This window comes from Gracilinanus agilis, chromosome 3 (assembly GCF_016433145.1).
Source record: "Gracilinanus agilis isolate LMUSP501 chromosome 3, AgileGrace, whole genome shotgun sequence".
NCBI classification, from domain to species: Eukaryota; Metazoa; Chordata; class Mammalia; order Didelphimorphia; family Didelphidae; genus Gracilinanus; species Gracilinanus agilis.
The window spans coordinates 15,889,589-15,901,703 of record NC_058132.1 but is presented as its reverse complement, the minus strand read 5'-3'; the positions used below and the strand labels follow the sequence as shown (position 1 = coordinate 15,901,703).

Below are 12,115 nucleotides of genomic sequence, written 5' to 3'. Positions count from 1 at the left end.
CTTCCTTCCTTCCTTCCTTCCTTCCTTCCTTCCTTCCTTCCTTCCTTCCTTCCTTCCTTCCTTCCTTCCTTCCTTCCTTCCTTCCTTCCATGGTTCTGTTCCATGAGATTATGGGCCTCTAACATCTTCCCTACCTCCAACCCCCCACTCAGCTGAGGCTCATTGAGAGACCCTGGCATCTTTCCCCTCAGCCTCCAAGGCTCTTAGGGGCTCAGAAATTCAAACTTCACCTCAGCAGAACTTGGGTGTCTGAGGTCAAAGGGTAGTAGAGGGCAGGGCTTCTGGTGTGCTGAAGAATGTTTGGGGGAGGTGTGGGCGGGGGCAGGACCAGGGTGGAGAGTATGCAGGGCCTGAGGCACTGGCCAGGCAGGGGTTAAAAGGCAGGGAGCTGGATCAGCAGATCTGAGAATGGGCTTCTGAGAGAAACGGATAGTCCCCCACTTGACAGTCAGCCCAGTCCTCCCTGGGCACCCTTCCCAGTCAAACCCCATCCTTGACTCTTTGTCTCTGAGATTCACTTTGTATGTCTGTCTCTTGTCTTTCCCCTGTCCTCCTTCCCGTCTTCATTTCTGCATCTGTCTCACCGTCTCTATCTCTCTGTTTTTCCTCTGTGTGTGTGTGCACGTGTGCATCTCTCTCGGCACCCCAGCTGGATTTCACTCAGCAGGTAAGATCAGAATCCCATCTCCCCATTGTTCTTTGGAGCCCTGCAAAAGCCAAAGGGGTAGAGAGGGTTATGGGGAAGGGAAGGGAGAAACTGCTTCATAGTCTATGAAGAGCCTTGAGAGATGACTTAGTTTAATCTTATTTTACAGAAAAAGACCCAGACCCACAATGGTCAAGGGATTCAGTCCTCTTCCTCTCCCCCCCCCTTGATAATTTTATAGATAAGCAAACCAAAGTCCAGAGTAAGGAAGAGATTCATCTGGAGTCACCTGAATGGTTCAAGGTCATTCAAGAGAAGGCTGGATGATCATTTAGAGGGGATGTTGTGGGGATTCTCTAGCAGGTGAGGATTAGACCAGATGTTCTCTAGGGTCTGTGATTCTGAGACTGTACAAGAAACCAGGAGTCCTGGATCTTAAGATATCTTAAGACTGGAGAAGTGAAGTGATGAGTCAAGTGAAAATTAGGGAAGAGAGATGATGAGGTCAAAGTCAAGAGATGCTAATTTATCCAAGGAAAGTAGGACAGAGGTCATGGGGGTGAGTGAAGAGTTAGGGTTAGAAAAGGGTGGGACCTATTTCAGGAACCAATCCAACTTCTTCCCCTTCCTCCAGGACTGGTCATGGAGCTGTTAATATTTGCCTTGATACTAGTGACCACAGGTTTGGAGAGGAGCATGGGGATGGAGATGGGGCTTGTGGTAGGGATGGGATTGGGGATGGGGATGGAGGTAGGGATGGGGATGGGATGTGGGGGACAGTTGAGAGGAATAGATGATAATAAACATGGTATTAGGGATCCAAGTGGAGTTGGAATAGAGGTAAGGGTGGGATGAGATTTGAAATGGAGATGGGAATGGTGATGTAGTTGGAAGTGGGGATGTGGGAATGTGAATGGAGATGGAAATCCAGAAGGGGATGGAGTTGGTGTGGAGACAGAATATGGAATAGGGTAGGATGGAGCTGCATTTGAGTGACTCTCAGAGAAAGGATGAGGTTGCATTTGGGGGTCACTTCATAGCAGTACTTCTTTCTCTATAGCCTGGGCTGAGGACAAAGACAAGGTGGTGTCTGGCCAAAACTGCCCAGTAGAAGGACATCCCTATCAGGCTGCCCTCTTTTATTCCAACCACTTGCTGTGCGGTGGCATCCTCATACACCCCCAGTGGGTTCTCACTGCTGCTCATTGTCAGAAACCGTGAGTCATTTGGCCCAGTGATGGGAGAGATTGTGGTTAGGCCCCAGGAGGTATTTCCTTGTCATCATGAATCTGGGGTGAAGGGAAGTGCGGAAGACTGGGCCATTCACTTCCAGTCCCATTTTCTTCCAGAAACATGCTTTGTGTAACATGGAAGCAAGGGATATTTGTAGTGGTCCAGGGGGATAATAGAGTTTAAGCCAGGGTCAGAGGGACCAAGGAAAGACCAGAATTTATTTCTCTCTCAGGAAACTACAGGTTCTCCTGGGCAAGCACAACATTCAGCAATGGGAACGAAATCAGCAACTGAGCCCAGTGGTCCAGGCTATCCCGCATCCAGCCTATGATAAATCTCGGCACGATAATGACATCATGCTATTGCGGCTGCCTCGGGCCATGACTCTGTCTTCCCATATCCAACCTCTGGCTCTTCCCTGGGAATCGGACTGCAGAGATAATTCCAATTCATCCTGCCTCATCTCTGGCTGGGGCAAGACAGATGATCAGGGTCAGTGTGAGGAAAGAAATAGCCAAGTGGAGGACCAAATGGTGGGAAGGACTGATGTCAATTGGAAGAACCATTGATAAGTGGTAATAAATAATGGGAGACATCACTGATACCGGAAACAGTTTTGGTGGGAGAACTAAGAGTGCCATCAGTCTGGGAGATGAAAAGGAGAATGAGAATGAACCAGGATAAGCAAACAGCATGACTGGTGGGAGAAAACAATGGTGGGAAGGATCCGTGATGGTAAATACCAATGATGAGAGAGACTAATAGTAGATAAGACCAAGGATGAGAGGCATTGGTAATGGGGGGAGTAAATGCTGTGGAGGACCAAGGCTAGAAGGGATCAGTGGTTGGAAGAACTATAAAGAAGGGGATGAAGTTGAGAGGGAAGACTGGTAAGATAAACAATGATTGGAAGGACCTCTGATGAGAAGCAAGATTTTTTCTAGAATATGGTTGAATTTAGTAACTGCTTTAGCAGTTCTGGACTTCTACTGTGTAACCCCAGAGCCTGCTATTCTCGTCTCTCCTCCTCCCATTTCCCCAGGCCATTACCCAGATACACTCCAGTGTGCCTCCATCCACCTGGTACCTCGCAGGATCTGTGAGCAGTCCTATCCCAATCAGATCACATCCAACATGGTGTGTGCAGGAGAAAAGGAGAGTGGAAAAGACTCTTGCCAGGCAAGTTGGGGTGTTGGAGGCTCAGAGTAAGACAAAGAGATACACAGAGACAGCCAAGCTGAGACAGAGAAAAATGAAGAACTTAAAGACTCAGCGAGATTGAGAGATAAAGGACACTTAGAAAACATACGTGACACTAAGAGTCAAAGAATGCAACAGTGACATAAGTAATCAGTCAGTCAACAAGCATTCATTAATCATTTGCTCTGTGCTAAGTGCTAAGGATACAAGGAAAGTCCAGAAAGAGAAAATCCCTGTTAAGAAGTCCACATTTTAGTGAGAGACAACAGGCAAACAACTATGTACCTCTAAGCTATATAGCACTTGTGAAATAATATGATATGGTTAGGATGGGATGGGATAGGCTATGATAATGACATGGCATGGAATGAATGCAGAACAAATAATAAATATTATATAATAAATACTATAACATAATATGAATTGTAAATGGATGGTAATTTTAGAAGGGCAGTGTTTCACAGAGACCAGGGATGGACTCCTATAAACAATGGGATTTGAGACAAGGAAAGAAGAGGCAGACAAGGAAGGGAGCTTTGTCTGAGGGGAGGGTCAGGATGGGAGTAGGAGAGGGGTCTCTGAATCTAACAGCTGCTGGGTCTGAAGCCAGTTCTTTTTATCGCTCTGTCATGGTGTCTCTCTTCCTCTACCCTCCCTTTATCTAAGTCTGTCTCTGTATCTTAGTGTTTCCGCCTCTGTTTCCATTTCTCTCTGTACCTGCCTAAGTCTGTGCTTTTCACTATCTCTCCTTCCTCCAGGGTGATTCTGGTGGACCCCTCGTGTGTCATGGACGTCTTCGTGGTCTGGTGTCCTGGGGGGAGGTTCCCTGTGGTACAGCTCAGAAGCCAGGAGTCTACACTGATGTTTGCAAATACTGTGATTGGATCCGAAGGACAATTCAAGCCAACTGACAGACCTTTGCAGCTACTGACCTCTGACTCTACTGGCTGGTTCCACATACTCATGCATCATACAACCCAGCCATTTCTTCTCTTCTCCTGCCACAAGTTGTGCACTAAGAACTAATAAATTCAATAAACTGGAATTGGATATCTTTTCTGATCCCTTAATCCAAATTAATATCCTTCTTGGGATCAAGTTTTCCCTTTCTAAAATTAGGAGGTTGTAATAGATAAGGAGCTCTCTCTCTCTCTCTCTCTCTCTCTCTCTCTCTCTCTCTCTCTCTCTCTCTCTCTCTCTCTCTCTGTGTGTGTGTGTGTGTGTGTGTGTGTGTGTGTAAGAGAGAGACAGACAGAGAGGGACACCTTTGTCACTCTGATGAAGCAAAGGATTCTTTAGAATAAGAGTTTGTTACATACATTTCCAATTGGAAATTGGAAAAAGAGGGAAAAAAGCTAAATTTCTGTCATAAGTTGATGAAAACAAAGATGTAATTTTTTCCAGTCTAAGTCACAGACTTGTTAATATGTCTTTGTGGACCCCTAAACCTTACAATCTCTTTAAGATGCCTCCCAGCTCTAAATCCTACATTCCTCTTGCCTTCCCCAAATCACCCTCCCATTCTCCTTGCTAATTCTGTGGCCTTCCTGTCTTGATTCTTCCTTGTCCTTCAAGTCCCAGATCAAGTCTCACCTCCTTCTAGAGGCTTCCCTGATCATCACAGTGGGTTGGTTTTGAATTCTAGGGAAGCATTATGTGAAAAGAGTGTTTTGAGTCAGGAGGCTGGATGCTGCCTCTAATTTGGTGTCCTTGTCTCACTGGGGTAAGGGAAGAACTGGAAGGATCTGGAAGAATATGGGGGAAGGAGAAGGGACAGATGCTTGTGTGTTTAACTTCAGCCTAGAGAGGGAGTGGAGAAGGACTCAAGATGAGACAGAACTACAGTGAAATGTGAAAGAATGGCTGGACAAGAAAAAATCAGAGGCTTGGCAGAAACACACAAAGCCAGACCAACCTACTGACCATGAACAAGAGAGGCAGAGAGATAAAGGGAAGGGGAGGAGCAGAGGGACTAGGAGAGGGATGGGGAGAGGGAGACAGACCTTAACAAAGGGAAGAGACAGCATGAGAAATCAGAGAGATCCACATGCTGATAGAAGTGGAAATAAATTAAGACAATGAGAGGCAAGCATACTCTTAGGAAAAAAGAGAAAGGGCTGAGAAAAACAGAAACATGGAGAAAAAAACAGATATGCACAGAGACAGAGATAGAGACAGAGGAGAGAGATAGAGACAGAACAGAGATGGTCAGATTGGTACTTTAGGAAGAAGCATTTGGCAGCTAAGAGAGGAGGATGAACTGGAGTGAGGAGAGACTTGAGGCAGGGAAAGCCTCAAGAAGGGTCAAGTGTGAGAGAGTCCAGGGGATGAGAGCCTGCACTAGGGGGTGGTAGTGTCAGAGAAGGGACAGACACAAGAGATGTTACGAATATAAAATTGACAGGACTTGACAACAATCCTGGAGGGTGAAAGAGCTGTTGAGGATGACGCTCGGGTTTTTAGCCTGACTGGTGGGTGGGTGGTGATGTCGGTGACAATAATAAGATATTTAGAAGGGGAGGATTTGAAAGGAGGGTAAGATAATGAGCTCAGTCTTGTACATATTGAGTTTAAGAAGTCTACGGGGTATCTAGTTTGAGATGTCCAAGAGATTGTTGGATATTAGCTACTAGAGGCCAGGAGAAAGGTCAGGGCTTGATAAGTAGATCCGAGAATCATCAGCATAGGAATGATAATTGAATCCATGTAAAATTATGATGTCACCTAGTGAAATAAATCCATATTAATTAAGAGACTAAATCACTGAAATAAATAGGAATGTCCTTATGAAGAATATCTCCTTTCTGGTAATCAAGGACTTACTGTTCATTCATTTCAGTCATATCTGTCTCTTTGTGACACCATTTGGGGTTTTCTTGGCAGGGATGTTGGAGTGGTTTGACATTTCCTTTTCCAGCTCATTTTTTTATAGATGAGGAAACTGAGGCAAACATAGTAAAGTGATTTTCCCAAGGTCGTAGGTCTGAGGCTGGATTTAAACTCAGATTTTTCTGCATCCAGGTCCAGAATTCTATTCAGAGCACCATTTAGCTGCCCAATCAGGGACTGGCCTTTGTCAATGGAGATCCTAGCAGGCCCAACCAGGATTAATTAAGCTGTGGTACCTAGACATCATTTTCTCTAGGACTCATGAATCTCCACAAAATCTGGCCCACTCCTAGCTTCTCCCTGGCCTGTCTTAGATTCCAATGAAATAAAGCCCTACTTAGATCTGCCCTGGTTAAACACTGGAAACATCTTCAAGTCAAAAAGCAGTGGATTTCTCAATACAATATCAGCCCAAAGTAAATGAAGCCTTGAAAACAACAAAATCAAAAGAGCTACCAGAAAGATTGTTCATAATGCAAATATGCATCTGCTTTGCATTTTGCTGTCAGAGAGTTTCCTGGGGCTGTAACAGAGGTGGCCCATTGGTTCAGCCTAAATATTACCTTCTTTTGGCTGAGGTCCTTTTTTCTCTCCAGCCTGCTTCTCTGCATCAGAGAATGGTGACTGCCTAAAGGGTCCATGTTTAATGAGATGCCTCATTACCCTCCGGTCCCTTGATTTCCCTTCTTTGCTAACTTTTGAGGACCTTATTAACAGTTATTTAAAAATATTTTTTTAAACTCTTAACTTCTATGTATTGGCTCCTTGGTGGAAGAGTGGTAAGGGTGGGCAATGGGGGTCAAGTGACTTGCCCAGGGTCACACAGCTGGGAAGTATCTGAGGCCAGATTTGAACCCAGGACCTCCCGTCTCTAGGCCTGATTCTCCATCCACTGAGCTACCAGCTGCCCCCTTAACCGTTATTGATAAAGATCATAAAAACTCTTGAGCAGACATTGTTAGGATAGATTTCTAATTGTGTCCAGAGATTGGAATCTTAAAACATCTTGAAATTTAAAAAATCCTCCGTACTCAAGCTAGCCACTGATTTCCCCCCTATGTGCATATGATTAAGACATATTAAGACAAAATCAATAAAAATTGATCCTACTTAAATAAAGAAAGCTGGCTTTACAGTCCTATTCTCCTCTCTCTCAATTCCATCACCATCTTCCCTTCTGAGCCTCAGGTTTGACCCATTTAGGCATCTCTGCTAATGCTGTGCTGATTTACCATTTTTGTCTCCCTACAGAGCACTTTAAAATCTCCAGTTTAGAGATGCGAGTGAAAATCCCGCCCATCAGCTTAGAATCTGAATAGTTTGAAGCATTATCAGTATCGGATCTGTATGCACCAAGGGTTATAGCACCCAGATTTTTTTTTAATTTTAAACCCTTAACTTCTGTGTATTGACTTATAGGTGGAAGATTGGTAAGGGTAGGCAATGGGGGTCAAGTGACTTGCCCAGGGTCACACAGCTGGGAAGTGTCTGAGGACGGATTTGAACCCAGGACCTCCTGTCTCTAGGCCTGGCTCTCAATCCACTGAGCTACCCAGCTGCCCCAGCACCCAGATTTTTAAAAGAAAAATTAAATGGGATACAGTTGGAAACAGATAACAAAATCATAATGAGAGATAGGACAGAAATAGAGAGAGAGAGGAATTTAGGGGAAAAGAGAGATAGATAAGAATAGAATGAGGAAGGAAAATATGGAAAAACAGAAAGTGAAAAAAGGAGAGGAAGAAGAAAAGAAGCCTGATCCCTTAGCTTTCTAGAAAGGAAGTGGAGGAGGTGGAGAGAAGAGAGGGAGAGAGGGAGAGACAGACACAAAGGGAGGGGAGGTCGGGAGAGCAGTCTCATATGATCACAGTGATGGAGATGGGGGATTGGAACTTCCTAAAGAGTCCCATCCTTTCCCATGACCATCCCTTCCCTTCCCCACCCTCAGCCTCCAAACTGAGCCTCTTTCCCCATCAGGGTGGGGTCCCACCCCTCCCACTCTTTGCTCCCTCCCTTTCTGTTGAGTGCTAGCCAAGTTCCCATATTTTCATGACTCTCTGCTCCCTGCTCTGCAGCTGCCCTCCTCCTCCTCTCCCCTCTTCAGGGTCTTTGTAAGTGCCCCCCCAAACACACACACACACACACACACACACACACACACACACACACACATGCATTCACACTCACTCTCTCTTTCTCTCTGCCAGTATCTGTCACTGCCTCTGTTTCTGTCTGTCTCTGCCTCTCTGTCTCTTGCACACACACACACACACACACACACACACCTCTCACTACCCCCCAACTCCTGGCTTCCATAGAATTGGAGGAGAGGCAGCATGAAGGAGTCTGCTCAACACTGCTTGCCCCACACCTGTGGGACTGGGAGAGGGAGACACCATCGCAGAGCCCCAAAGACAGACAGAGAGCCACAATCGCAGAGACAGAAAGCCCTAGAGACCCAGAATCACCGTAACCCAGAGACACACCCACAGAGTCAGAGATGCAGAAACAGAGACACTGGAGACAGAGAGAGAGAGGCAGGGAGAGAGATCTGAAGGAGAAACTTTTTTTGGTAGACTTCCAGAGACATTGTAACAGGAGCCAGAGATAGACTAGCCAAGATCCAGAGAGACAGTTGCAGGAACTAGAATCCAAGGTCCAGAGTCCAATTCTCAGGGAACCCCTCTGGGAGGCTATTCTAGACTGACCTCTTCTGGCCACTGGGTGGCAGCTAGAAACCAGGCGGGGACAAGGGCGGAGGGCAGCCACCCTAACTGTAACCCTACTCCCTGCCTGGGGCGCCTCACCCTCCTGTTTGGAATGTGACTGGGGGTAGGTGGCAGGGGGTGGTGGGGCGAACCAGTTATAAGCTGGGCGGGAGGTTGGAGTAGGAGGTGAGCCCAGAGCCAGAGGCTGAAGGACCTGAAGGCCGGGAGGGAGCCTGGCAGAGCTTGGTGGCCCATAGCCTGCCCCTCTGCCTCCCGTAAGGCCACCTGCAGGTACCTTTTTGGAGGATGTGGTGGGGCTCTGTGGTTATCACTTCCTCTCCCTGTCTTTCCCTGCGGGATGGCTCTGTGTGCCAGTCTCCGGTACTCTCATCTCCATCTCCTTCTCCTTCTCCACTTTTGTCTCTCAGGATCTCCTGGAAGCTCTGGATGGCTCTGCACCCTTACTGTTCTGATTCTCTTTCTCCACCTCCCCATTTGGCCATTTTGTTTGTTGGTTTGATTTGGTTTGGTTTTGAGTGGATGACTTTGACTGTAACCCCTTCTCGTCTCTGCCTCTCTGCCTTCGTGTTTGGTATTCTCTGGTCTCCAACTCTATTATATTTCCTTGTTGTCTCTGCTTCTCTTTGGATCTCCGAGGCCATTTTTGACCATCTTTGTGACTCTCCATCCCAGTCTCTCTTTAGATGTCTGCAGCCATCTTTGTTAGCCCCTCTCTGGCTATTTCTGTGCCCCTCCATCCCAGTGTCTCATAGATGCCTGAAGTTATCTGTCCCCCCCCCCCTTTGGCTATCTCTGTTACTTCTCATCTCTACTTCCTTTTGGATCTTAATGGTCTTTATTGTAGCCCTCCACCTCATTCTCTCTTTGGGCTTCCCTCTCAGCAACAGGAGCCCAGACTTCCTTTATGCAACTCTCTAGCCCCCAGAGGAGGCCATGGGAAAAGGGGTGGAGACACAGGACTCTGACAGGTTTCAGGGTCAGAGTTAGAACACAGCAGTTCACATTTTGGCTTTACCAGTTACTGCCTAGATGACTTGTGTCAAGTCACTTGGTGGTCCTGGGATTGGTTTCCCTACTGATCGAATGAGGAGATTGGACTAGACAATCCCAAAGGTCCCTTCCAATTAGAGCTCTGACCCCATGAAAGCAGTAGTTTGCTTTGGAGCACATCTCTATCACTTACTTCCTAAGCGAAATCTTAATAATCACTTCACTTGAGCCTCAGTTTTCCTATCTCTATGGGTACACCAGGTCCTCCTGAGTCCAGGCCTGATGTTCTATCTACTGAGACACTGAGCTGCCCACCTAGATTTATGGGTGCAACAATGCTTATTTGCTCTTACCCTTTGCCTCCTTGAATTTTGAGGAAATCCAAAGTACTAGAGAAATGTGAATTGTCACCTCAGAAGTTGACCTCCTTCTTTCTCATCCCTACTCCCAATTCCCAGGTGCAGCAGTGATGGCTTCAGTGGGTCCTTCATGGGCCTGGACGCTGGTACTTCTAATGTCAGTTCTGATCATGGCAGATACAGGTCTGACAGGTAGGATTTGGGAGCTTGGAATTGGGTGAATATTTTTGAATGAATGTGGCAAGGGTAGAGTGGGGAGAGTGGGGATCCAAAGAACACCTAAGGGGAGGAGGGAGTCAGAGTCAGAGACAAGACAAAGTGCATAAGGGGCCAGTAATAATTCTTATTAAAATATTGTAGGGGGCAGCTAAGTAGTTTGGTGGATAGAGAGCCAGATTTGGGGATGGGATGTTCTGGATTCAAATCTGGCCTCAGATACTTCTTAGCTGTGTGACCCTGGGCAAGTCACTTAATCCCAATTGCCTAGCCTTTACCTTCTGCCATGTCACCAATACTTAGTATGATTCTAAAAGAGAAGGTAAGGGTTTGAAAAATATATGTGTATATACACACACATACACACACACATATATAAGTACATATATGTGTATACAGGCATACACACATAAAGAGGACTGAACCCTGTTCTATAGTCTAGGGGAGATCTGATGTAAGGTTTAAATAAACCCTGCCCTTGTGAGGTGCCAGACTAACTGAGGCACAAGTCAAACAGACACCATGTTCCTTGATAAATGCTTTGGAGAGAGTGGTATAAAGTAAAGAGGGAAGAGAGAAGGTTTCAAGAGAAAGGTTGACACCAAACAGAGAATTCCATCTGGCTTCCCAAAGGAGGTGATATTTGAGTTGGACTTTCCAGGATGAATTGGGACCCAACAGGTGGTCCGAGGGAGAGAAGGCACTCCAGGCAAAGAGAATAGTCTGAGTCAAGGTCCAAAGGCAAAGAAAGTGTCCACCATGTGTCCAAGTTTGGGTGGAATATGGATAGAAGCCTAGGAAGGGGCTAATCTGGTATTGTTCGTGAAGTTAGGAATTCAGTGGAATGTGGAGGTCTTTGAATTCTAGCCAAAGGAATCCTGAGATGACTTGTTGCTCGATGGAGTGTTGCTGGGGAAATTTTTTTCTGACCATATCTATGCAAGAAGCAAGTGATGGAGCCTGCCTGTAGGTTATTTCTTGATAGGCCAGGCAGGCTATAATGAGAACCCATTATAAGGTGTTGGCAGAAGGAGGGCAAGGATTCAAGAGATGAGTCAGAGGTGTGATGAGCTAAACATGCCAACCAACTGGATATTAGACATGAGGGAGAGGCAAGACTCAAAGATATCAACATTGGTAGAGAAAGAAATGAGTTTGGGGGGAAAAGAAGAAACATGATCTAGTAGAAGAACATGGGCTCTAGACTCAGGAGGACTGAATTCGACTTCCACTTCAGATGTTAAATATCTATGTAACCATGGGCACACCACTTATCCTTGGTTTCCTTTGTGTATATAATAAGAAAGTTGGATTAGATGGCCTTTGGGATTCCTTCCTTCTCTAGGTCTATTCCGCTATTCAGTCATTTTTCTGTTGTATATGATTCTTGGCAACCACATTTGGGGTTTTCTTGGCAAAAATACTGGAATAATTTGCCATTTCCTTTCTCAGCTCGTTTTTTTTACAAATGAAGAAAAGAGGCAAAAAGGGTAAAATGACTTGCCCAGGGTCACATAGCTAGCAAGTGTCTGAGGCCAAATTTGAACTCAGGTCCTCCTGAGTCCAGGCCAGGTCTTCTATCTACTGAGTCACTGAGCTGCCCACCTAGATAAATGACCTGGATTCAAATCCTTTTCCTGCCACTTACTACTTTTGGTATCTTAGATAAATCATTTCATAGTTTGGTGGCTCAGTTTCCACATCTGTAAAATGAGGAGGTTGGACTAGATGGCTTTTCCAGCTTTTAGCCTTTGAATCCTATAATTCCTTCCTTCCTTCCTTCCTTCCTTCCTTCCTTCCTTCCTTCCTTCCTTCCTTCCTTCCTTCCTTCCTTCCTTCCTTCCTTCCTTCCT

General features: G+C 45.9%; 2 protein-coding genes across 2 annotated transcripts in view; both read left to right on the top strand.

Annotated features, from left to right (window-relative positions):
* KLK7 (kallikrein related peptidase 7) overlaps positions 1-3,990 on the top strand; it is a 49,042-nt gene extending 45,052 nt beyond the window's left edge. Inside the window, exon 6 of the mRNA XM_044671026.1 lies at positions 3,838-3,990. Coding sequence (XP_044526961.1) covers positions 3,838-3,990 — 153 coding nt within the window. The remainder of the gene's footprint in view (positions 1-3,837) is intronic.
* Positions 3,991-10,156: 6,166 nt separating this feature from the next.
* KLK5 (kallikrein related peptidase 5) overlaps positions 10,157-12,115 on the top strand; it is a 6,359-nt gene continuing 4,400 nt past the window's right edge. The window contains exon 1 of the mRNA XM_044671024.1: positions 10,157-10,238. Within this exon, the coding sequence (XP_044526959.1) occupies positions 10,157-10,238 (82 nt within the window). The remainder of the gene's footprint in view (positions 10,239-12,115) is intronic.